The sequence below is a fragment of the Nothobranchius furzeri genome, chromosome 6 (assembly GCF_043380555.1).
Source record: "Nothobranchius furzeri strain GRZ-AD chromosome 6, NfurGRZ-RIMD1, whole genome shotgun sequence".
Taxonomy (NCBI): Eukaryota; Metazoa; Chordata; class Actinopteri; order Cyprinodontiformes; family Nothobranchiidae; genus Nothobranchius; species Nothobranchius furzeri.
The window spans coordinates 70,224,580-70,252,195 of NC_091746.1; the positions used below are offsets into that span (position 1 = coordinate 70,224,580).

The following is a 27,616-nucleotide window of genomic DNA, read 5'->3' on the forward strand; positions in this document are numbered from 1 at the left end:
ATGACTTTGTTTTGTTTTGATCTGTGTGAAGCACTTTGTGATTCCGTCTGTGATTAGTGCTATAGACATAACATTTACATGATTTATTTTACTTGTCTGTTCGTTTGCTCGTTTGAATAACATCAAAGGACTTGGAGCTCAGGAACCAGAATCAACCGGGTTTATGGACAGAGCAGGAAGTACACTGAAAAACCTGCTGAGTCAGTTTAGTTCTGTTAAATGTACTCAAGGTTGTTATATTGAGCTTTTTCAGAGGAACTGAAATAAAATCACTGGGCCAGGTACCTTCTGTCATTTTCATTCGTCCCATTAATCCTGAAAACTGATGAAAATATATCTTTAAAGGAGATAAGCTATACAAATCTGACCTTTTGCATCCATGTCTGCTGCCTCTAGAAACACTCCATACATGGAAAAAAAAAACTGTTTTCACACACACACACACACACACACACACACACACACACACACACACACACACACACACACACACACACACACACACAGATGCCTGTCAACAATAGAAGAGACTACGCTTGGCCACTCCTGGATATCTGAGCATCTCACCTCATAGTAGCCAGTTAGGGGATGGGTGGGCATGGCTAGCAGCAGCGACTCATTCTGGGAGGTACTGAAACCCTTAAGAATAACACTGCCGAGATCATTTTAGTTGTGACCAGAGAACTTTTGTAGTTTGTTAATAAAAAAGTAGAATGCCCCTTTTTCATTGATTCTAATTCAAGTCTAATCAACCTTTTAATCTTCTGCTGCCCAGTGAACCTGTTATTCACCGTTTAACATGTGGACAACACTTTGTTCTGCTTGGATTGCCGTTTTATTTTCTGACAAGGTTAGAAGAACCTGGTTTCACCACACAGAGACTCAGACGGAGAATAAAACCAGAGTAGGATGGGACACACGGTACTAGGGTGAGCCTGTAATACAAAACATTTTGTACAAATTTACAGAACAGAGAAACTGATGAAGATGTAGAGCAGCCTGGTTTCCTCCTCCTCATCCTCATCAGTCCTGCAGCTCAAACAGGGATGACCCGTTTCAGTTCTGAACAGGACATTTCAATCAGATCTAGATGTTTCCTTCTCCTCCGGCTGCAATATGTAGAGCAGAATAATCCCTCTGCAAAGACTGCAGTAGTTCCTCAGGGATGTGGACTTGGTCCTCTTTGCATGTCAGGTAACACACATAAGGGTGTGCTGCTGCACAGGTGTCTTCAGGCAGGTTTCTGCTTGGTTTTCTACTCAGAGGAAACCAATGGAGCAAATATACATTCAGTTTGAGGTATAACACAAGAGTGACAGGAACACAACAAAAACATTCTTCAGATAGAAGATCCAGGACCAAACTGACAACATCACCTCACTCCTTCAGCACAACACCGTCAACTTCAATTAGTAGTTCAGACATTTTTGATCGAGTGCAGATTAAATTATCAGTGATTTATCAATTAAATAAATCTACGACGTGGAGATTAATGAGAAAATAAAACATAAATAAATAGTAAAGTCAGCTTCACCAGAGCGTGTCGGACAACCAGCAGCTAGACGTTTGTGAACATGCTCAGTCAGCAGGAACTCAACTCCACACCAGAGGCTTCCATATCCGTGACAACAGCAAAGTTCCTGTAAAGTGCTTCAGTCACCAGCCAAGCCGGGCCAGTCCGGATATCCAATCAAAGGGTTCACCGTGTTCCAAGGAGGCGGAGCTTCAGACACAGCTGTTTAATTTTTAGATGCATGCTGGAAGGAGGAGGAGCTCATCGCCTCTGCAGGATAATCAAGTTAAACATCGTCGAATATTTGGTTCCGAGAAGACGACATGGACAGGTACCGTCCTCCGGTGTGCCTGAAAAAGCCGAACAGAACCGGATCAATCACGGACACACACCTAAAACCGAGACTAGGGTTGCAACGATCAGACATTTTGGTGGTATGGATAAAGTCTGAGAAATAATCACTATGTTACGTCACATCCGTATTAACAATCATAAATCACAAACACACACCAAATAAAGTGCACCATTACACTCTCTAAAGGCTCTGAAGCCCTGAAGATAACGACTGATCCTTTTCAGACATTCTGCTTAGAAACAAAGAGGTTCTGGAATTACGTAGAGCAGAGATTTGCTGAGGCTCTAAGCTAACAGACAAACGAAGAGGCAACAGTAATTCCCCATGGAAGCATCTGAGCAACCTAACAAGAACAGAAAGAGGAATTAAATACTGGAGTTGCAGCTATTACTGAGAGTCCTGCTACGGCAAACAGACGTAACCCTCTCAGGCTCTAAATAAGTATTGATTAAAGGACGAACAGCTAAGTCCTTCAGGGGAACTTCTGAGTTAAAATGCTCATGAAATGACAAATGACTCGCACTTGTATAGCGCTTTACACTACAGTGTATCATTCATCCATTCACACACACATTCACACACTGATGGTGATGAGCTACGATGTAGCCACAGCTGCCCTGGGGCGCACTGACAGAGGCGAGGCTGCCGAGCACAGGCGCCACCGGTCCCTCCGACCACCACCAGCAGGCAACGTGGGTTAAGTAATAATAATAATAATAATAATACATTTTATTTAAAAGCGCCTTTCTGGTCACTCAAGGACACTGTACAGAATAAAAACACTAATCATTCAGTAAGTAAACATACATAAACATCAACAAACAAGGCACTCTAAAATTCAAAGCTGATATGTGGTTATGAAGGGGTGAGTTTTGAGTTGCTTTTTGAACTCTGTGAATGAGTTAATGTTCTTGATGAGAGGGGGAAGGGAGTTCCAGAGTTTGGGAAGGTTTATCCCTCGAGGTCCACGTGACGGGGTGAGGAGTGAGCACCACCTCGCCTCTGTCACGTGGACCTCAGAGGATAAACCATCAATCCTGCTCAACGGTCAGCTTTCCTCGCGGGGTCACCCGTTAGGACAGTGGGAGGGTTAAAAATGTATAATTCCAAGTTGAGAGGAATATTTAGGTTTGATGTTGGTGAGAAATATTAGTGAAAAAGGACACGTTTGTGAACTGGAAACACAGGATTTATAGTAAACAGGTAAAAAGATCACACACTGGGCCTTTAAAGACCTAAGATGCTAAATTCCTACTAGTGCAGTTGTAATTATGAACATCACTTGTTACTTAGATGTAATTTCTACTTGTTCTTTCTATTTTCTAAATTCATCAGTAGGAATATTTTTGGACATGAATAAATTATATTATTGTGTATAACAGGAATTACAGAGAGGTGTAGTTGATTAAATGTTAAGATGGCTTGCTGTAAAATACAGGGGAAAGTAGAATAAATCTACTAAATGAAGTCTCATTCACTGATTGTTCGAATATTACGGTTAAACCACTTCAGTCACTAACGTACTCTGACTCAGAGCTTATTTATCTGCGTGATGATGTCAGAGATGATAACAAGTTGGGGATAATGCAACTTTTTTTTCTGCTGGCTCTACATAGACAAGGCCATGTATTTGTCTACAGCCTGCTTCATTGGTGAATGACACCAGGAGGAACCAATCATGAAATATCTCCTGACCTATCAGGCCTACAAGGCCAAGGTCCCCTCACAAAAGACGAGACTTTTATCCAACTCTCTTTTGATAAAAATATCTTATTCTGGCTCATAAAATTATTCTCTACAGATTAAGAACCATTGCATTAAAAACGTTATGTTTTATCTACAGTGACTTAATAATGCCTGACTGCTTCACAGTAATGAACGAAATCTTTATTCTAGAATTGCTTTATTTCAGATCTTAAATACACTAAATTGGAGTGACGGTGGCACAGGAGTTAAGTGCTCGCCCCGTAATCGGAAGGTTGCAGGTTCCTTGAGGTCCATGTGGCAAGGGTGAGGAGTGAGCACCACCTCACCCTTGCCACATGGACCTCAAGGGATAAATCATCCCTTGAGGTCCATGTGGCAGGCAAGGTGGGTTAAGTGCCTTGCCCAACGTGTCCTTGGGCAAGACACTTAACCCACCTTGCCTGCTGGTGGTGGTGGTCGGAGGGACCGGTGGCGCCAGTGCTTGGCAGCCTCGTCCCTGTCAGTGTGCCCCAGGGCAGCTGTGGCTACATCGTAGCTCATCCCCACCTGTGTATGAATGTGTGTGTGAATGGATGAATGACTGTGTTGTAAAGCGCCTTGGGGGGTTCCAGGACTCTAGAAGGAACTATATCAAATACAGGCCATGTTTTACCAAAAACACTAAATAAGTCTACTTGTGGACTTTAATCATGTTTTATTATCAGTATATTCACATATTAATATCGTTATATTAATAAATGACGGTTTCACATGTTTACTTCATATTAAATGAAACAGGCCTGCTCTAAGTGTTTGAGGAAGGAGGGATGCCTGAGGATCTTAACCACAGCATTTCACAGCGTGGTTAGTAGTCAAACTGGTTAATCCCTGCACCCCTACTGGAGATCTCAATAGCTATGGGCACAAGCGATCGGAATGGATGCCCTACCAGATCAACATTTCTTCTGGTAATCATGTCATGCGAAATACTCTGATCTGATGTGGCACAGACACGAAGATGCAGGTCAAAATAATGGCGGCAAGTAAACAGAAGTGGTCTGTTAGTGAACTGTAGTGTTACGTACCGCTGAGCCTGTAGCCTAGTTTAAGCAACCAGAAAACACAAAAGCATTCAGGTAAAAATTTCCTTAACGGGGTAAAACATATGTGAACAGACAAAGCTAGAGAATAGCAAAATGCGAACTTACAAACGCGCTTGATGCACGTCAACTCACCGCATGATCGGATCTTTTCAGTTAGTGTCCACGTAAACACAGATTTGGGATTTCCGATCAACCAAGATTTGAATCGGATTGAGAAATTTGGTTTGTGTAAATGTAGCTACTGTTAATCAGAACGGAACCAGTCCAAATAAACCCGACCAAAAACAACAGCTCATGTTTACCTGCCCGAGTCGCTCTCCAGGGACTCGTCAGTCAGCGCGTCTGCATTAAAGTCTAACGGCTCTGCGTCCTGCAGGAGCTCGATGCAGTCCCTCTCTGCTCGACTTCCAGAGCGCGAATATTTAGCCTCTATAGACCAGAGACACGGGACAAGAGACATGACATAAGAGACATGAGACATGGGACAAGAGACATGGCATAAGAGACATGAGACACGGGACAAGAGACATGGCATAAGAGACATGAGACATGGGACAAGAGACATGGCATAAGAGACATGAGACATGGGACAAGAGACATGGCATAGGAGACATGAGACACGGGACAAGAGACATGGCATAAGAGACATGAGACACGGGACAAGAGACATGGCATAAGAGACATGAGACACGGGACAAGAGACATGACATAAGAGACATGAGACACGGGACAAGAGACATGGCAAAAGATACATGAGACACGGGACAAGAGACATGACATAAGAGACATGAGACATGGGACAAGAGACATGGCATAAGAGACATGAGACACGGGACAAGAGACATGGCAAAAGAGACATGAGACACGGGACAAGAGACATGGCATAAGAGACATGAGACACGGGACAAGAGACATGAGACACGGGACAAGAGACATGACATAAGAGACATGAGACATGGGACAAGAGCCATGGCAAAAGAGACATGAGACACGGGACAAGAGACATGGCATAAGAGACATGAGACACGGGACAAGAGACATGGCAAAAGAGACATGAGACACGGGACAAGAGACATGGCATAAGAGACATGAGACATGGGACAAGAGATATGACATAAGAGACATGAGACACGGGACAAGAGACATGGCATAAGAGACATGAGACATGGGACAAGAGACATGGCATAGGAGACATGAGACACGGGACAAGAGACATGACATAAGAGACATGAGACACGGGACAAGAGACATGACATAAGAGACATGAGACACGGGACAAGAGACATGACATAAGAGACATGAGACACGGGACAAGAGACATGGCATAAGAGACATGAGACACGGGACAAGAGACATGGCAAAAGAGACATGAGACACGGGACAAGAGACATAACATAAGAGACATGAGACATGGGACAAGAGACATGGCATAAGAGACATGAGACACGGGACAAGAGACATGGCAAAAGAGACATGAGACACGGGACAAGAGACATGGCATAAGAGACATGAGACACGGGACAAGAGACATGAGACATGGGACAAGAGACATGGCATAAGAGACATGAGACACGGGACAAGAGACATGGCATAAGAGACATGAGACACGGGACAAGAGACATGGCAAAAGAGACATGAGACACGGGACAAGAGACATGAGATAAGAGACATGAGACATTAGACACAAGACATGAGACATGAAATACGGAACAAGAGACACGAGACATGAGATACAAGACATGGGAACAAGAGACACGAGACACAGGACAAGAGACATGAGACCCGGGACAAGAAACATGAGATAAGAGACATGAGACATTAGACACAAGACATGAGACAAGAGACATGAAATACGGAACAAGAGACACGAGACATGAGATACAAGACATGGGAACAAGAGACACGAGACATGGGACAAGAGACATGAGACCCGGGACAAGAAACATGAGATAAGAGACATGAGACATTAGACACAAGACATTAAATATGGGATAAGAGACATAAGACAAGGGACATTAGACATGAGACACAGGACAAGAGACATGAGATACGGGACAAGAAACATGAGACAAGAGACATGACATAGGGGATAAGAGACATGAGACGTGGTTGGAAAAATCTTGTTCTCGACCGTGAATTCAGGCCTTCTGACTCACGTCTGTCCCTGCTGGACTCTGAGTAACTTGTCTCCTTCATCTCATGGTTGCTGCGGTTCCTGGCTGAGAAGTCGTCTCTCTGGTTTCCATAACGCTCTTTCCACTCCTGAAAAATACACACAGGGACTGGTTACTATGGGAACTCAAAAGCAGTCTGTAGGGAACATCTCTGCTTGGTAGCAGAAAGTCATGTGATGCAGATGTGATCAGCTGTTGAACACCGGGCTGTAACCTGAACAACCAGGTGTCTGTAACTCACTCTCCGTCTGTTCTCTCCATCCTCGGCCCTCTGGCGCTTCCTCCTCTCTAGGAAAGGAAAATATGCATTACTCGTTAATATTGGATCCATCCAGGTTGGGAACAGCGATGTTTTGGGAGTCTCACCGCGTCGGATCAGCTCCTTTCCCTCATCGATCAGGTCAGAGGTCATCTCACTGTCGTCCATGAACTGCTGGAAGCCAAGAAGGTTCAGGCAGCGAGTCCCTAGACTGAATCAGAAGATGAGAACCTGTTAGCGTCCCGGTGGAACCTCGTTATGCTGCCGTGCTAAAGACTGATTCAACAAGAGCCTAACCTAGACGATGTTTGTATTATTGTTGATTTTATTATTTATTTATTCTGTAATAAACGAGCCCTGACCCAAAGAGTTTACCTTGTTTAAGGGTACCCATGCAAACCCAAATACCCAACCGATATCTTAATACTGACAGCAGGAGTTACACCGTGCATTTATAACACGGCTGCAACAACAAATCCATAAAGTTCAGTGAAGAAATGCACGGGCAACGCTTTCGTCATCGATTCGTTGCGTAACTTTTTTTTGTTTTGTGCAACCTTTATGTAAGAGTCGATGCACACAGCTCGTCTGATGCAGCAGCAGAGCAGAACCAGAGACACGTCTACGAGTGATTACTGTGTAAGGAAGATGCTTTACCGGCACACTCGGAGCTACTCTAGGTGCTGTGGAGGAAAACAGAGAAACCACCAGGACACCGAGGCAGAAACGGTCCGGGTTTGGGACCCGAGGTGTACCTACAAGCAGACTAGCTAATGCTAAAACACGATGGTTGTGAATCCACATCTAAACTCATCATCATCCTGTTCATCAGCCGTCTGCAGAGCTACGGAGCAGAGGTCTTCAGTATGGCAAGCCACTGTAGCATGTAATTCACAAATGCGTCTATGTGTGAACATAATTAAACTGGGTTATTGTTAACCTGTACATATAAGATATGCCACCATTAAATTATATATATCATAGAAATTAAATGTTATTAGCATTTCCAGTAGCTTATGCTAAAGAAATACATAAATGTTGCTGATCATAGTTTAATTACGGACATATGAAGGTGATGGCATGTTGTTTCACACGCCACTGAGCTGTTTTCTAATCATGTTCTGTTGTTAAAGTAAAGGAAGGAGAGGAAAATGTTTCCCTGGCCGTGTTTACATTAGAAAAATAAAAAAAATTTTATTGTGAGAATCTGCTGCTTCAGTATCAATCTGATACGTCAATAAAAGGAACAGATCCAGGATCGATTCCTCGAGTCGAGACCCCATCCGGCTCATCGATCATCCAAATAATCGTTTGTTGCAGCCATAATTTATAATATAAAATACATAAAAACACATAAACATGAATGTTTTAGTGAAGTTCACAGAATGTTGCACATTTATTATCTAGTCATGACCAGCAGCTGTAGGGGATGGGCAACGTGTCGCTCAGAGAGAAGAATTCATATTTATCAGTGTGAGGAACTTATTGGTCCTTGGCAGACACGTGACCTGCATGTCAACCACACCCCCTTAGCGCCATTTTAGGTGTATGACTGGCGTTGCTAGGGGATGAAGCAGAAGAAGAGTTAAATGGATGGATAAAAAGAACGAGGATGAAAACATCCCTACAGGAATAAACTTCTGAAGGAGACTAAAGATCTTCAAAAATGTCAATAGTCGACATCGTAGATCTCTACGACCTCAAAGGAAACAAACGGAGCTCAGACGTTTCATTACTGCTGAAAATACGTCACCTGAGTAAGCGTAGTACTACTTCAACATATTTATAATAAAGTAAAAGTAAAAAGTTGCCGTCCAGAAGCATGACTCCACTAACAGGAGCTGCTCCAGGTTTCATGTCTGGATGAGCCTTAAACACGTTATCACGGTGCTTCACATTTCACTGATCTAGGACCTTTGACCCTGGAGAACACGCTGTTCTAAAACAAAAGCTTCTCCGTTGGGATTGTCGGAACATCGTGGTTCACAGACTACTAGAGGGACAGAACTCGATGCGTTAAATGTGATGGGTTGTCCTCTGAATGTTTGAGTGTCCACAAGGGAGTACCACAGGGTTCAGTCTTTGGACCTCTCTTGTTCATTATGTATATTAATGACAGGACAACATGTGTGTGATGCTAATTAGCACTTTTATGCTGATGACACAATCATTTACTGTTGTGGACCAGCCCCCACTAAAGCTGCTGAATTCTTACAGAAAGCTAGCCTAGTGAACTAGCCCAAATTCTTGCTTTGCAAAGTTTGGTCTAGACACGCTCCACTGGAACCTCTGCAGCCCCTAACAGCATTCTGGCTGGCCAATCACAGCTCTCTAGAGGGGTTTCAAACACATAAAGATCTGTGATTGGTCCATAATGGTGGGCCAATCATAGTGCTCTATCTGCTTAGTGAACAAATAACAGAGCTTCATCTGCTTTGTGGGCCAATCAGGGCACTCTATATGCCTGGTGGGTGGGATGATGCAACAGAGTGAAACAAGATGGCGACAGCTCGTTTGAAACGGCTTTTACATCCATGTTGGACTATTAGAACTTGGGCTTCGTTAGAATCAGGAGAAGATAGATGTATTTAAGTGTTTTTTTTTAGAAAAAAATATGTGTTTTCTCCTTCAACTGCGGACCGCCTCATTTACCGATAGCTGTTGCTGTGAGTATGTCACATTCATTGTCCAGTAGCATGCGGAGATCATTTGAAAGACAACGGTAGAACCCGCCCCACAACCGAGAGCCGTCAATGGAGCGTTGCCAGACCAAATAATACATTTATTTAGTCTGGCTTGCCAGGCTAACAGACATCTTTAATGAGGTCCAACAAACACTTCTGCAGTTAAGATTGGTCATCAGTGCAGACAAGACCAAGCTAACGTTGGTTTCTAACCCTAAACAAGACCTCTAAGGATGCACTCAGTGACCACTGTTGAGGGAAACATCGTGGAGGTGGTCCACACATGCAAACACCTTGGTGTCTGGCTCCATGACTCCCTCTCCTTCAAGCCCATGTAGATAATCTTGTGGAGAAACTCAAACTCAGACTGGTTTCTGTTTTCTAAACAAACCGACTGGTTGCAGGGGTGTCCAATCCTGGTCCTGGAGGGCCGGTATCCAGCAGGTTTTGTGGTTTTTCTGCTCCAACAGGCTTGATTCAGTGGTTGAAACACCTGTGCAGCAGCTCATCAGGCTCTGCAGAAGCCTATTAATTAGCTGCTGATTGAAATTAGGTGTGTTGAAACAGAGTTCAAACTAAAACATGCAGGATACCGGCCCTCCAGGACCAGGATGTTCTGGATTACGGAGACCTTTAGTACATGAATGCCTCAGCACAGCGTCTTGGTAAGGTTGATGTGGAAATACGACAAAGTCGCTAAGTTGGTAAAACTGTGGGAGGGGCGCTTGATTTACAACTCGGAGCAGCGCAAGAGGGGGGAGCAAATAATGGGCTTGTTTTGTTTTTATAATCGTAATTCTGATTAAAATTCGATTAACCGAGCGGCATTAACTCAACTATATGTTAACTAGCCTAACTAGTCTGCACAAACAGAAGACGACTGGAACACGGCAGCCTGTAGTTGGCTCCTCGGTCCCCAGGCGCACCAGGACCTGACCTGAAGTAGGTGGCGATGCAGAGGATGACGATCAGCATGGGGTAGTAGATGTAGAAACCGTTGGCGATGAACGAGAGGACCCTCATGGAGCCCATGATCTGAAATACAAAGAGAACGTCAGCAGAGTCCGGAGGCCTGGAGCAGGTCCAGACTGTTCTTACTGAGGTGTAGGCGGTCTGCAGCTTCTGCTGGTGGGAGATTGCTGAGTCCATGTGGATCAGACCCAGGAAATTGAGACAGAGGGGAGGAGTCAGACGACAGAAGAGCCTGAAGAGAAGAACTGAGAGTCAGACACAATCCAGGTGATCCTACAGGTGAGACGTCCCGTCACTCACATGCCACTGAACTGGAGGCTGTAGGCGTCGGTCTGGTGGTGGGAGGCCAGGTAGTAGTAGTTAAAGACCCGGATACGGAACACCGTGGAGTAAACGCAGGTGCACAGGAAGAAGATGGTGATGAAGCACGCCATCTGGTGGAGAAAAGAAACATCTCAGCTGATCAGAGGTCAGACCCCTCCCAGACAAGCCTGGACCAGAGTCCAGAGAAGAAGACACAGGACCAGAAGACGTGTCCTCTGCTGTTAGCAGGGTTGCTAACAGCAGCACTTGGTGTCTGAGTCCTTGCCGGCTGTAAGCTGCGTGACGTTGCTGTGCTGTTTTCATACAAGAAACAAACGTTACTGATGTAGACGGACTTACTGAAATTTAAACTACGCCTTTTTTTTCTATTAGGAAATCTCGTCTCAGGATGAATTTAAAGTGATGTTTGTAGTTTTAAAGGTATTGGCCAGACTCGGCGTCGTCTCTTTCCGGAGTATTTCTCTTATTCGATGGCGCCATCTAGTGGCTGACAAGCATATCACACTCGAGTTTGTTTAAGATGGCGACTTCACGTTTCTGGTTATAAACGTGCTTCTGTAGCGACAAACAGCTAAAACACGTTTTTATGAGTATTATTCTCATGTCCTGTTGTGTTCTCATTTATTTATATCTTAGCGAATTTCTTGTCCGTGAAAAGTTTATCAACTCTGCATCAGCCGAGGTTTTCCCTACATTTGAAGCATGTAAGCCGTAGTCTAACGCTATTGGCTAGTTCGGGTCGGCTCAGGTTCCTATTGGACGGAGCTCTGCGGGACGGGGGGGCGCGTTGCTTACATTATATCACAGTACATGATGACATCATCACTTTTACGGATTTCTGAAAAACCACACATCCAAAGCTGGGAGCTCCTGGTGGAGCTCAGAGATGAAATATTTAACTAAAGTAAACAAACTCAACCCAAATCGGGTTTTCTGAGTCAAACGGTCTCGAACATGTCTGCACCTCCGGTAGTGATACCCAGCTAGCGGGTCGGAGTTGGGTTGAACCACCGGTAATCCCATATCCGTTCTCCTCGCTGTATCCCAGAGGAATACCAATGTGACCGACTAGCAGAGGCTTCAGAAGCTCCATCTGACTAATGACACGTTGTTCTGCTGTAACCCCCAAATTCCACTACCTCCGCTCCGCTCCGACACGAACGCCGGAGCAAAATCGGTCCCGTTGTAGTCAATCAGAGCAATTCCACTACTGCGGCCGTGCTCCGGCAGTGCGGAGCCGTGCGCCGCCCTCTGATCCAGCGTCCGGCAAAAATAGAATCGATCCTATTTTCGCCGGATGCCGGAGCACCTCCGCAGTAAATGGACAGAAATCATAACCACCCAACAGGAAAAGGAGCAAGCACAACTTCTGTTTTTCACAATAAATCGATAAACAAAAGGCGTTTTGTGTTTCATATGCACAGGTTTAACAACTTTTAACAACTATCAATGGCGGCTGAAGTTTAAATGCACAAAAATAAGCCATAAATACAGTTTCTACTATCAAAGTAGTCACACTTTGTTGATCCAAACACTGCTGATCTCTCAACACAAATGATGGGCATATTAAACAGTTCATGCCGATGTTTCTCCCACACAACGGGTGTTTGGATCTAACTTCCGCGTTTACTGCTCGGACTGTATCGCAAGATCTCGAAAATCCCGCGCATGCTTGTTTGCCCCCCTCAGGTCTCCGCACCGGAGCGGAGCCGTTGTAGAGCGGGTACCAAGAAAAATTGAGTTCGGAAGCGAGCGGCTGCGGAAGGCGGGGGCGGACCGGAGGTAGTGGAATTTGGGGATAACGCTAACGCACAAACACCGGAGTCGGGGGTTGACCTTGTGGAACGTCACCAGCTGTCCAGGGCTTAGATGGAAGTTCGAGCGCGTCGCCGGTCCAGACGGATTTATTTCTACTACTGTTGGTGGTGTCGGCGGGGGGGGGGGGGGGGGGGGCTCATGAGTATGTCCCCGTGTGGATAATACTGGAACTGGTTGAACTGGGAAAGCCGGCCTTGCTACCCCCCACCCCCCCACCCCCGAGTTCATGTCTGAATAACAGCCTCACCTCGATGTACAGGTAGTTGTAGTCCCGCTCAGCCAGCTGGATGAAGACAGCGAACAGCGACAGGACGGGCCGAGTGCTGAAGAACGTGCACTCGGACCAGACCACAGCCACGCTGAACAGGGTCAGGACCACGGACAGCAGCCGGTAGAAGCAGCGCTTCAGAAGACACTCCCAGTACCACTCTGGACCAAGACAGAATTCAGCTTTTACTCAGAAGGAGGTGGACGTGAGCAGAACCAGAACCAGCCCTCAGGTGTCAGACCCACCTGCTGTCGGGGTGTAGACGTATCTGCTGAACCAGCCCGTCGGTTCCGAGGACGGGAAGCTGTGGACGAACTGGTGAGTGGAACTGGTCTCGTTCTTGGCGACGTCCTCCAGGTGGATGGCCTGCTGCAGGAGGATCTGCCACTGGACCCGGGTCCTGTTGTGTCTCTGGACCGCGTAGATGACCTGAGGACAGGGGCATGGTCTCATCTAGTCTCAGGTTCTGCTCTACGCTGTTCCACTTCTCACCTGTTTGTGCAGCTTCACCAGGCTCTTCTCCGTCGGGTACGTGTTCTGTTTGTCATCAAAGTCTTCGTAGTCGTCCATGTTCCGACCCATCTTCTCCTGGTAGTCCAGCGGACACTAGGAGCAGAACCACAGAGTTACACCCCAGCAGCCGGGCCATCAGCAGAACCACAGACAACTGAACTCCTACTTTTCTTAGGACTGTGTCGATGAACTTCCTCAGAGGGTGGTTGTACTTGATGGACTCGCTGACCTTCCTCACCTCCTGCAGCAGAACACACACACAGTGAAGCTCCAGCTGGAGGTTCCTACCAGACCGTACCGCCCACAGACGCCCACCTCCATCACATCCTCCAGGTTCTCCTCAGCGTCAGCCTTCTCCGTCATCAGCTTGGCAGCCTTGAAGTAGGTCTTGATGAGGAGGAGTCCGTGTCGGGAGGCGTTCCAGTAGGACCGTGGGATCTCCACCAGACCGTATCCTAGCAACAGGACCAGCAGGAAGAGACCCCAGGTGTTAGCCGCTGTGATGCCGATGGTCTGCAGCTCGTACCTGGGAAACACACACACACACACACTTAGACTTATCCTGTATTCTGCCTGGTAACGGCCTTTTCTTGATTCTGATTGGATGTGCAGGTTGCTACCATGTACCAGACACCGACCCTAGGAACCGAAAATGCTAATCTGACCCGTGTGTGAAACCAAACTCCGGTCCTGGGAGTGACCAGGACAGCTAATGTGTAAGCGACCAGGAAACAGTAACTGGCTTATATCTGCTATAGTGCCTAGGATCATACAACCCCCCCAAGGTGCTTTATAATGGATCTGGTCATTCTCGTGCCGGTGGTGATGAGCTACATCGTAGCCACAGCTGCTCTGGGGCTCACTGACAGCAGATTAACGATGGCCACGAGGGTCAGGGGCCGAGTCCCAACTGCCTGGCCTGGGCCACCTGGGCCTCAGTCTTGGGGAAGACCTACCTGAGTGGAAGACAGGCAGGTTCCTACCATGCACAGCCCAACGGGGCCTCTCACAGGCTCCAGGAGAAGCCACCAGGTACCTGGGCTCCAGTCCCAGTTTGAGGCCTTGGCAGTCTGCTGATACTGGCTTTAGTGAAGTGAAGCATCCCAGCTGCCTTACTGAGGAACTTCAGCACCATGTAGGTGATGCATGGACCTCATGGTGTCTCCATGCTTTAACCCTTAAGAGCCCACACTCTTATTCCGGCTCTTGGAGAGTTCAGACGCTTTTTTCCTCCTCTCCTCCCTTTCTTATCCCCAACGCTCTTTGTCTGTCTTTGGGTGTACAGAGCTTCTAAATTTTTTCTGGAAACTGGAAATTATTAAAAAATGGACCTGGTCAGCTGGTAACTCAACGCAATTGACAAAATTTTCTCAACGATGAGAACGGGAGAAGGGGCTCCTGGGTGCCCCTCTGGGACAGAGCCAGCTGGGTATATCATGGACTCCTGGAAACAGTGGAACCTGATTTGCCTCTCTCAACTGTCTGTAGAGGATTCTGAAGACGTATGGATATTCGTGGTTTGGTGTCAGGTTTCCTGCTGTTTGGCCTGAGCGGTTACCTGGCTTACTGGAAAATTAACGAGCTGTCGAGGAATATTGGCTCAATCCCGGAGCTCAGGGATGGATTACATCGTGCTGTGAACGCACAAACTCCTATAATTGTCACGATGAGTCGTAAGCTTGAAACTTTGGCTGAGATTCATGCGTTGGCAAAAAACATGGATGCGATCAAGGAACGAGTGGACGAATCAGCATGGATTGGGATAGATTGATCTACGCCATCATTGGATTTTGTGAGGTTGAGGACCGGTCTTGATCCCACTCGTTTTTCAAATCTCTGACCAATTTCCAAATTACCATTAGCATCAAAGGTACTTGGAAAGGTCGTGCATGAACAGTTACTAATACGTCTAAACAACCATCAAGGCATGAACATCTTTCAGTCTGGGTTTAGACAACATCAAAGTACAGAAACTGCTTGTGCTTGTGTGTGCGTGTGCGTGTGCATGTGTGTGTGTGTGTGTGTGTGTGTGTGTGTGTGTGTGTGTGTGTTTAGCAGCATCTTTATGGCTTTTGATTCAGGGTCCCAAGTGGTTCTGGTGCTTCTTGATCCATCAGCAGCCTTTGATACGATCGATCATAACTTCCTGATCTCCAGACTACACACACAGACTGGCATCTCAGGTTTGGCCCTTGGCTGGTTCTGGTCATACTTCTCTAACAGGACCATCAGGGTCATGCTGGTCGACTACTCGTCCCAGTCAGTCTCCCATCCCTGGGTGTCCCTCAAGGTTCCATTCTTGGCCCATTACCGTTTTCCCTCCATATTCTGCCTTTAGGAGCTATTCTCAGACAGCATGCTATTTCATACCACCTATATGCAGACGACTGCCAAATCTATTTTTCTCTTAAACCCACCGACTCCACTAAGCATGTTTGATTGTCTTCATGATGTGAAGGAATGGTTGGCTGACAACTTCCTCCATCTGAATGACTCTAAAACAAAGGTCATTATTTTTAGTCCCAAAAACATTAGAGGACCAAGTCACCTGACCTCCACTCTCTTTCTCCTCGTGTAACATCCTCCGCTTCAAACCTAGGAGTAAAAATAGACCTGGTTCTGAAGGTCAACAGCACAGTTAAGTCCTGTTTCCACCATCTTAGGTGAATTTCTAAATTAAAGCCCATCCTGAGTGTCCATCTTCTAGAGTCAGTGATTCGTGCCTTCATCACGTCCCGGCTAGACTCCTCCAACTCCTGTTCATACGGCATCAGTAAAGCTGCTCTGTCCAGACTTCAGCAGCACGGTTCCTGACTGGAGCTGACAGAAGACAGCACATCACACCCGTTCTTAAGTAGCTGCACTGGTTGTATTGGTTGGGAGGAGACAGGGCTTTTTCTGTGGCAGGCCCGTTCTGGATATGTTACCCTGTAACGTAGTTGTTAAAGTCAGGCTAAAGACTTTTTTCTTTGACCTGGCCTCGACTCGTAGCCGCTAGTCTTCTTGTATTTTCCTTCATTAGAGCTATTTGAACGTTGTTTTTATTTCTTTGTATTCTTGTTTTAACCCATGTCCTGTCGATACTAATGCATGTCTTTACAGTGCTTGGTGTCACCCCGGTGCCTGAAAGGTGCTTTAGAAATAAAGACTGAGTTGAGTTGAGGAGACTCTGCCAGAAGTTACCAGCAGACCCTTACGATACGTTTAGGCATGCCAGGTCTGACCGGCATCCTCCCCCACCATCTGAGCCAACTCACCACCAGGTAGCGGTCAGTTGACAGCTCTGCCCCTCTCTTCACCCGAGTGTCCAAGCAGCCGCAGGTCAGATGAAACAACAACAAAGTCGATCATGGAGCTGCGGCCTAAGGTATCGTGGTGCCAAGAGCACATATGGACACCTTTATGTCTGAACATGGTGTTCTTTATGGACAATCCATGACTGGCACAGAAGTCCAATAACAAAACACCACTCGAATTCAGATCAGGGGGGCCGTTCCTCCCAACCACACCTCTCCAGGTCTCGCTGTCATTGCCCACGTGAGCGTTAAAGTCCCCCAGCAGAACGAGGGAGTCACCAGAAGGAGCGCTCTCCAGCACCCCCTCCAAGGTCTCCAAAAAGGGTGGGTAGTCCGAACTGTAGTTTGGTGCATAAGCACAGACCACAGTCAGAACCCGTCCCCCCACACGTAGGCGGAGGGAGTCTACCCTCTCATTCACTGGAGTAAACCCCAACGTACAGGCACCCAGATGGGGGGCAACTAGTATGTCCACTCCTGCTCGGCGCCTCTCAGTGGGAGCAACTCCAGAGTGGTGGAAAGCCCAACCCCTCTCAAGGAAACTGGTTCCAGAGCCAGAGCCATGCGTTGAGGTGAGTCCGACTATATCTAGTCGGAACCTCTCAACCTCACACACCAACTCAGGCTCCTTCCCCACCAGAGAGGTGACATTCCATGTGCCAAGAGCCAGCTTCTGTAGCCGAGGATCAGACCGCCAAGGTCCCCGCCCTCGACTACCACCCGTCACACACTGCACCGACCCCTTTGGCCCCTCCCATGAGTGGTGAGCCCATGAGAAGGGGGGGCCCACGTTTCCTCTTCGGGCTGTGCCCGGCCGGGCTCCATGGGTGATGGCCCAGCCACCAGGCGCTCGCCAACGTGCCCCACCTCCAGGCCTGGCTCCAGAGGGGGGCCCCGGTGACCCACGTCCGGGCGAGGGAACACGGTTTCCGTTATATTGTTCATCATAAGAGGTCTTCGGGCTGCTCTTTGTCTGATCCCTCACCTCGGACCTGTTTGCCATGGGTGACCCTACCAGAGGCAGAAAGCCTCAGACAGCTTAGCTCCTAGGACCACTGGTACACCCAAACCCCTCCCTCACGGTGGTGGCAGCCCGGGGACGGGACTTTTATTTTATATTATATTTAATACACAGGTGCCCCCACGACTCGATGCCAGAGAAGCGGAAGAAAATGGATGGATAATATCCTAAAACAGTTTTTGCTTGAGGGAAAACAGGAAGTTCGTTTGCTGAGAAAGAAACCATTTCTGTTTCCAACGGTTCCGTTTCTGTTCCAGCTGAGGAAGGGTTAGGGTTCTGGTGTTACGTCTCCTCCAACCAGAAAAGGGTATTTATGGTTTCATAGCTCAGATTGTGTGTCTTAGGTACATCTAGGAACATTTTGTAGATTTTACTGCAAGTTAAACGATCCTAAATGTGATGAAACCATAAATATGTACCGAACCGGGGTAACCTGTAAAAGAACAGGAGCGTTCTGTTCTCCGTAGTTACAGGAACAGAATCTCTTCTATGTGTGACATCAGCTGATCTAAGACTCACCAGGACAGGCGCCACTCAGGATGGACGGCCACATAGATGAGCAGCGAGCCGAAGATCAGCAGGTAGGTGCCGTAGTAGATGGCGTTCTCGATCAGGGCGGTTTTGATCTTACCAGTGATGGAGAAGCCCCCAGAGCGAGCATACGACTGCATGAAGGGCAGCAGGAGCCTACGAACAACAAGGAGGTCAGACAAGGTCAAAACAAAACCACAGCAACCAGAGCTGGTACCAGGTCAGAACTCCCTCACCAGGTCAAACACTGAGACGTCCAGTAGACCACCCTCCAGAACACGGGCATGATGCCTTCAGGGATGTAGCTCCACGGCTTGTAGCATGGAGAGGATGACACCCTACACACACACGCACACACACTTTATTTACCTGATAGCAACAGCGTGGCCACTTAAACAGGTACTTTGTCTCATCAGGTTGATCTGACCCAAACTACCAGCACAGGTTCTGTTGACCCTACCCAGACTCCTCCTCTGTTAGCGGAGTAACATGCTGGCAAATGTGACATCAGAGAGCCAGAGTACAGGGAGCCTGAGGCTCCTCCCTCTCCGGTCGGCTCACGGGTCCCTGAACGAGGCTAAAAACACTATTTTCTAACCCGCTGTGCCTTACGCCCTGGATCACACACATGATGTGTGTTTCGACCGCACCAGTCACCTACCTTCAGGTTTATCAGCTTGTAAAAGTTCGTAATTAGCATGACTACAAACTAGAAATCGGCACGTCGCATATGTGACATCACCACATAAGCTCCTCCCCCCCAGCATAGCTGCTACTCACCACATGACCAGATTTATGGTGGTTCTTTCCTGCTGTGGGAAGTTTGCTGAACTTACAGCCCTGGGTCGATGACGTCACTTGGTGATGCACATTTGTAGTCCTGGACTTATTTTCACACAAAACCTAAAATATCGTTCCCTTGTTAGAAAATAAGCGCGTTCTTGGTGTCAAAATGTGTCTTTAAGATTCACGGACATCCTGTGTGAAATCCATGGATGGACAAGCGGGATTAGAAAATAGCGTTTTTAGCCCCGTTGACTTGCGTTCATCTTTTCTTTCTTCCGGGGACCCGTGGTCAGGAAGTAGGTGGGCGTGGCTTAGGCTCCGATACCAATCCTGGTATTCATTTAACCTTTACTTATCCAGACGAGTTGGCTGAGAACTCGTTCTCATTTACAACGAGGATCTGGCCAAGTGGCAGCAACACACATGGTTAGCTTCACACCAGAGAGCAACAGGTAAGATAAAACAGACATAAGAACAAAGGCCTGTTCTCATATATAACATGTACGAGCAGCCAGAACAGACTAAAACAGTCTTTAATACTCAGAAGCAGGAACATCGATCAGAAACTATTGATCACCATGAATTATTGAAGGTAGATAATGGAATGTAGGTAGTGCGCTTCAGTGGTTCCTGCAGCTCATTCCTGTCGCTGGAAGCAGCAAACTGGAATGAGGAGCGGCCAAAGGAGGTGCGAGCTTTGGGAATAACCAGAGATGAAGTTACTGGAATGTAAACAGCGCTGGTTGTTGGAAGTGATGATGATGAGAGAAGATATGACGGTTCTACCGATGAGTGTTTTGTATATGAACCGATACCGATGTAACATCCTGCAGGAATGGAGGGACGGCCAGTTAACGAGTGAGTACAGATCACATGATGAGTAGTGAAAGAGGCACCAGTGACCAAACGGGTTGCTGAGCGGTAAATAACATCCAGTTTGAAGTTTTTAGGAAGCGGTTCTTTAAATGATGTCACCGTAATCTAAGATGGAAGGATTGTCATGTTGACCAAGGTTTGCTTTGCAGAATGAGTAAAGGATGACCTGTTGCTATAGAAACCCAATTCTAGTCTTGACTTTAGAAAGTAATTAATTCATGTGAATGTACGATGAAAGTGTGCTGTCAGCCAGATACCCTACCTCTACTAGTAGTACTCTGGAGGTTTCTTCCTGTTAAAAGGGAGTTTTCCTCTCCACTGTCGCTGCATGCTTACTTAGTATGAGGATTGCTGTAAAGACTCTGACACTAGTCAGTGACTCGATGCGACCTGCTGGGTTCCTTATATAGGAAACATTTTACTGACTGGCTTAATGACCTGACCTGTGTTGTTTACTGTGTGAAGGTCCTTGAGACGCCTCTGGTTGTGATTTGGTGATTTATAAATAAACTGGACTGAATTCGGCTGATACTGGATACTGAAGAAGAGGGAAAAAGTGCCTCTCAAGACAAAATCACGAGGCGCTTCACAAGAACAGAGAAACTAAATGAGAGGTCCAGAGTCTGGTATCAGTATTGGGTCGATACCGATCCTGGTCAATCAGAAGGTTTAAAATATGTGATTTTACAATAATTCCTGGAGATGAATCTTTATTAGCAGGTTGGTGTTGGTACGGACCCTCAGAACCAGAATCAGTTCCTGCACAGGTACCAGACTGTTGGACTCTAAATATTAAACAGCATCCTTTATTTTCTAGAAGGCTCTACAGGAAGTCTGGACCATAGCTCCTGGTGCCAAGAGCACACATGGACAGCTTTATGTCTGAACATGGTGCTCGTTATGGACCATCCAGAAGTCCAACAACTAAACACCGCTCAGCTTCAGATCAGGGCCGCTCCTCCCCACCACACCTCTCCAGGTCTCACTGTCGTTGCCCACGAGAGCGTTAAAGTCCACCAGTCCTGCAGCTGGAGTGGGTCAGCAGATCCAGGTCCATACTGGTGGTGTGTGTTCTAACCTTTTAGCCGATGCTGCTGACATGTTGGGTGTAGTCTGGTTGAGTGGCATCGGGCCGACGGTGGGACCAGAGCCATGGTCCTCGTGCTCCGAGACACACTGCCTGTAGATGGTCTGTAAAGAGAACACAACTCAGGACCCGACCCAAAACCGGTTCTGTTTTAAGCCTCATTCACACCAAGTGTGGCGCAGATTCACATTGTGTGCGTGTCTCCCCAATGCAGCTCTATGGTAAGCCAACGGCGACAAAAAAGTGCACGTTATAATCAAGCCCTCACTATTCTGCAGTAAAACTGAAGCCAACAGGAAGTGACAAAGGCTGCAGTTCCACCCTCATCCACTAGGGGCTGCAGCAGAAGTGAGCATTCCTCACCGACTCCCATGTTAAAAAAAAAACATTTCACACAGAAATAAACATGTTTACTGAACGGTGCAAAACATTCTAGGTTTAACAGATCTAGTTGTAGCGGATCAAAGGTCACATGTACATCTAACATGAGCAGAAAGTTACTTTAATTTGCGAACACAAACACCCCATCTGTCCTGCCTCTGGAGCTCTCTGGATGCTCTGGATGCTCTGGTCTCTGGAGCTCTGGTCCAGAGCTCTCTGGATGCTCTGGTCTCTGGAAGCTCTGGACCAGAGCTCTCTGGAGCTCTCTGGATGCTATGGACCAGAGCTCTCTGGAGCTTTCTGGATGCTCTGGTCTCTGGATGCTCTGGACCAGAGCTCACTGGATGCTCTGGTCTCTGGAAGCTCTGGACCAGAGCTCTCTGGAGCTCTCTGGATGCTATGGACCAGAGCTCTCTGGAGCTTTCTGGATGCTCTGGTCTCTGGATGCTCTGGACCAGAGCTCACTGGATGCTCTGGTCTCTGGAAGCTCTGGACCAGAGCTCTCTGGAGCTCTCTGGATGCTATGGACCAGAGCTCTCTGGATGCTCTGGTCTCTGGATGCTCTGGACCAGAGCTCTCTGGAGCTCTCTGGATGCTCTGGACCAGAGCTCTCTGGAGCTCTCTGGATGCTCTGGACCAGAGCTCTCTGGAGCTCTCTGGATGCTCTGGACCAGAGCTCTCTGGATGCTCTGGACCAGAGCTCGTTACCATACAAAGAAGACAACATCTTCAGCCAAGGCCTTGTGTGAGACTCCTGCTTTCTTCACTCTGAATGAAGTTCATGAATGACTTTACAACTTACAGGTTGAAATAATCAAAGGTGTTGAATGAACAAGATGTTTGGATAATCCGTGCATTTAATCAAGGATGTGTTCAAATGAATCACTGCAGGGAAAATTAAATATATAAACTTTTACAAGCTGATAATCTGAAAGTGCGTGACCGGCGTGGTCGAAACACCATCATTAGTTTTCATTTAACTGCAGTAACATGCGTGGTCCAGGACGTGAGGCAGGGCGAGTAAGAGAATAGCCTTTTTAGCCCGGTTCATGGACCCGTGAGTCGACCGTAGGGGGAGGAGCCTCGGGTCCCTGAGGAACCAGCTACCTTACACGGGCCTCCTTGCTTGTGGATTTGTTAGCGTTTTACCTTCGCTGGTTTCTTGTTGTTATCTGTGCATCACTATGGTCACCGAGCTGTGTATGAAGTCAAGTGCTACATAAACAAAGGTGGGTGGACTGGTTCCGGTTCCTACCGTGCTAACGTCCAGGGGTAAGATGAAGACAATGAGGAAGCACAGGTACCAGGCCAGCAGCGTGCCGAACAGAACCATCCGCTGCTGCTTCCTGAAGTCTCCATATCGGTGCAGCAGGAACAGCGCCAGGAAAAACACCAGGATGATCTCAATCCCGAGAGCGGCGCCACTCATGTTGATGCAGGTCCAACAGAACCCGGCAAGAACCCTGTGGGAACAGACAGGTTCCAGATTTAGTCCCAAACAGACCACAGAATCTGAGTCTGGGTCGACTGTCCTAGAAACAACACACACACACACACACACACACACACACACACACACACACACACACACACACACCCAACAAACACACACACACACCCAACAAACACACATACACACACACACACCCAACAAACACACACACACACACACACACACACACCCAACAAACACACACACACACATGCGCACACACACACACACACACAACAAACACACACACACAACAAACACCAAACAAACACACACACACACACACACACACACAACAAACACACACACACACAACAAACACCAAACAAACACACACACACACAACAAACACCAAACAAACACACACACACACACACACACACACACACAACAAACACACACACACACACACACAACAAACACCAAACAAACACACACACACACAACAAACACACACACACACACACAACAAACAAACACACACACACACACACACACACACACAATCCAGTTCTTTAGAACTTTTAGACACAGAACCCAAAAGGGTTCAAATGAAGGAAACTGGACTTCTTGGGCTTCTTGCATCTAATAAACACGACTCTCTCACAACAGAGGCTGATGACTCATCGGGGGTATTCAGAGTAGTTTCTGCTCGTTAAACAACAACAGATGCTACATCAGTGACATACTTGTTGCTCTGGATAAAAAGCAGCACGGTGCTTCACTTTTTACTGATCTAGGACCTTTGACCCTGGAGACCACGCTGTTCTAAAACAAAAGCTTCTCCGTTGGGATTGTCTGAACATCGTGGTTCACAGACTACTAGAGGGACAGAACTCGATGCGTTAAATGTGATGGGTTGTCCTCTGAATGTTTGAGTGTCCACAAGGGAGTACAACAGGGTTCAGTCTTGGGACCTCTCTTGTTCATTATGTATATTAATGACAGGACAGCATGTGTGTGATGCTAATTAGCACTTTTATGCTGATGACACAATCATTTACTGTTGTGGACCAGCCCCCACTAAAGCTGCTGAATTCTTACAGAAAGCTTTAATGAGGTCCAACAAACACTTCTGCAGTCAAGATTGGTCATCAGTGCAGACAAGACCAAGCTAACGTTGGCTTCTAACTCTAAACAAGACCTCTAAGGATGCCCTCAGTGACCACTGTTGAGGGAAACATCATGGAGGTGGTCCACACATGCAAACACCTTGGTGTCTGGCTCCATGACTCCCTCTCCTTCAAGCCCATGTAGATAATCTTGTGGAGAAACTCAAACTCAGACTGGTTTCTGTTTTCTAAACAAACCGACTGGTTATGGCAACATTTCTGTCTGTTCTGGATTACGGAGACCTTCAGTACATGAATGCCTCAGCACAGCGTCTTGGTAAGGGACAGCAGCCGCTCAGGAGGTAGAGCAGGTTGTCCAGTAATCAGAGGGTTGCAGGTTCGATCCCGGCTCTGACCCGAGAATACTGCTGTTGTGTTCTTGGGCAAGACACTTAACCCGCCTTGCCTGCTGGTGGTGGTCGGAGGGACCGGTGGCGCCTGTGCTCGGCAGCCTCGCCTCTCTCAGCGCGCCCCAGGGCAGCTGTGGCTACATCGTAGCTCATCCCCACCAGTGTGTGAATGGGTGAATGACTGATTGTGCTGTGACGCGTCTTGGACAGGAACACTGGAAATAACCCAGTTTGTCTCCTTGAACACAGTTAAAACCAGACGGAGAGCCTCGAGACAGACTCCCTGTGTTGTAACTGTAGCTTCTGCTGCCTCTGGGCCAGGACTCTCTTGAAATGAGGTTTTAATCTCAACTGGACCTTCCTGGTTAAATAAAGAATAAGTAAATAAAACAGTTTATAATCCTGACTCTCCCATATTCCGGTCGGGATTAAAGCTCCTTGGATGAGAAGAGAACCAAAGAAGTCCAGTTGCCTTTGTTGGATTATCGTGACCTGGATGACTGAGAACCTTCACCAGCATTTAGACAGAAATCTTTTGGCACCTTCCATCAGATGGTTACCATGGAAACGCTACCCAGCATGCACAGCTTTGAGTGACAGATGTCTGAGCCAGCAGGTGTTAACACAACAACAGTGTCTGAGGAGCCGGGTTTGGACTCCAGAACATCAGGGTTAGTCATACCAATTCTAGGCAGCAGGTCTCAGTTCTGGACCAGAACTGGGTCAGACACCTGGTTCTGGTCCACTCATCCACCAGAATCTGGCTACAGAACCAAACTGGACCTCTGTCCAGGACAGAACAGAACCAACACTGTCCAGATGGTTATGGACCAGGACTGGGTTGGGCAGACAGAAGTCTGAACATCGAACAGGAAGTCCAGATCGGGCCGGGCCGGAGGCCAAACTCGGACCCCTCCATCCCGGTTCGGATCGGGATTAAACCGGCCAACACAAATCGAGCAGCTGCTCCCCTGGATCAGCTGACCGGGCTGACTTCGCCTGGCGACGGCCGCTCAGCAGCCGAGCCTCCGCTGACGTGTCGGCTCTTACCGGAGTCCGTGTGCGTGGCTGTCCGCTCTCAGAGGCCTCTCAGCGGGGTCCCCGGTGGGCGCTGGGCGGATATTCTTCCGGATTTGCCGTCAAGTGCACCAGTTTACTGGAGATCATCGGTGGGGGGCATCAGTCACATCCCGGTTATCTTCCAGGACAACACGATGACGTCTGAGCCTGAGCCAGGCCAGCAGCGGTTCTGCGCATGCGTAAAAGACTCTTCCATTTGCTTGAGGCCCACAAGAAGCTCCACTGCCCCCACAGGCCAACGCCAGAACTGCGTAACCACGCAGATAGACCTATGAGATAGACCCATATACATGTATATATGTATATGTATATATATATATATATATATATATATATATATATATATATATATATATATATATATATGTATATGTACATATATATATATATATATATATATATATATATATATATATATATATATATATATATATATATACTTATATGTATATATATATATGTATATGTGTATATGTGCATATACATATATACATATATGTATATATATGTATATATATGTATATATACATATATATATATACAAATAAATTGCATTTCATACAAATTGAAATGAATTTACTTTGATGCACAATTCTACGACTTATGGCAGTTCCTGTAAGGAGACTAGGAGGGGTTAGCAAAACCATATAATACACAGAAAACATCAGTTTGGTGTATTGAAACATCAGGTGAGGTCAAAGCTCCAAGGTGCAGACGAATCTTTCAGTGAAGGAGGAAAAATGAAGGTGTAATATTAACTTATGCTGCTCTAACAATGGCAGAGCTGAGGCAAACCAGGCGTTCTTCATCAAAGGGCTTGTCCGTGGACTGAGAGTCCCGGCTGGAGAATAGGTTAGAAAGTCAGAGTCCTCTTCTGTTGATCAGGATGGTTTCAGTCTTACGTTGATAAGTATCTTGAAGTCCAGGTCCGGAGCGTAGTAACGTAGTTCGGAACATGAAGTGCAAAGTTCAACTTCTCAGTAGGAAGACTTCAGGGTCCTTCCGTGGCGTGTCGAGGCAGTTGTCCAATAGTCAGGGAGCTGATCTTGTCCCCGAAAAGTCTTTCAGGTCCTTGACCGTGAAACCAGTCTGGAGATTTGGAAATTGTGCCTCCTTAACATCATCAACAGTCCCGATGCCTCTGTACAGATATCAACAGCAGCAGCTCTGTCCTCTGTAACCTCTGACAGGACACTCATAATAGCATCCTGATTCTCCACAAGGCACTTGGTCACATCACGGTGGCTTGTCCACCTGATCTCCAACAGTTGTTTCAGGGAGGGAACGTCATAGTTCTGTGAAACATAATGACGGTGGACAAATGAGAGTAGAGATCCTGAAAGATCAAAAAAGGTTTTTGCACATGGCTCTGCTTGCATTGCATGGACCACAGCCAAGTGCAGCTGGTGGCTGTAGCAGTGGATGTAGGGAATATCCTTCCCTACCTTCTTCTGCAGTAAGGCCTGAAGCCCACCCCTGACCCACTCATGACAGAAGCTCCATCATAGCACTGACTGATCATTTCAGCTGCACTATAGCCTGAGTCAGAGAGATGCTCAAGGGTTTGGGTGGTAATAAAATCTGCATCTAACTGACTGAGGTCAAGCAGACCGATCAGGTGTTCCTCTGGAACGCCATTACAGACAAATCTAACCATGACTGACTGATTCTCCCCATCTGTCCCTAGTTCCATCACTTTTAATGCAAAACCCAGCACAATCTGTTTTGTCATAATTATCTTTGATCGTTTTTAACACCATTTTTGCTAGTGTTGCAATCATTTTGTTTTGTATGTTGTGAGATGTGTATTTTGCATATTCTGGGATGTCTTTGTTTATTTCATTAAATTTGGAGTCTTTGGCCAGCGTGTAGTCAACCATTAAGAACTGTCCTGCAGAGAAATCATCACCACTGGAGCTTTCCACACTAGTTCAT

The 27,616-nt window shown here is 46.9% G+C and overlaps 1 protein-coding gene across 1 annotated transcript; it reads right to left on the reverse strand.

The window, feature by feature from the left end:
- Positions 1-1,361: 1,361 nt before the first annotated feature.
- lmbrd2b (LMBR1 domain containing 2b) lies at positions 1,362-25,814 on the reverse strand. The gene is made up of 18 exons (XM_070552492.1): positions 25,652-25,814; positions 22,903-23,110; positions 21,258-21,370; positions 18,754-18,855; positions 18,506-18,673; positions 13,985-14,195; positions 13,836-13,910; positions 13,649-13,762; positions 13,402-13,585; positions 13,136-13,317; positions 11,047-11,180; positions 10,873-10,978; positions 10,712-10,809; positions 7,198-7,301; positions 7,073-7,119; positions 6,814-6,919; positions 4,960-5,086; positions 1,362-1,863 (listed from the first exon to the last, which is right to left on the reverse strand). The coding sequence occupies exons 2-18, from the start codon at positions 23,074-23,076 to the stop codon at positions 1,800-1,802; spliced, it is 2,109 nt and encodes a 702-aa protein (XP_070408593.1). The 5' UTR covers positions 23,077-23,110; positions 25,652-25,814; the 3' UTR covers positions 1,362-1,799.
- Positions 25,815-27,616: the final 1,802 nt, after the last annotated feature.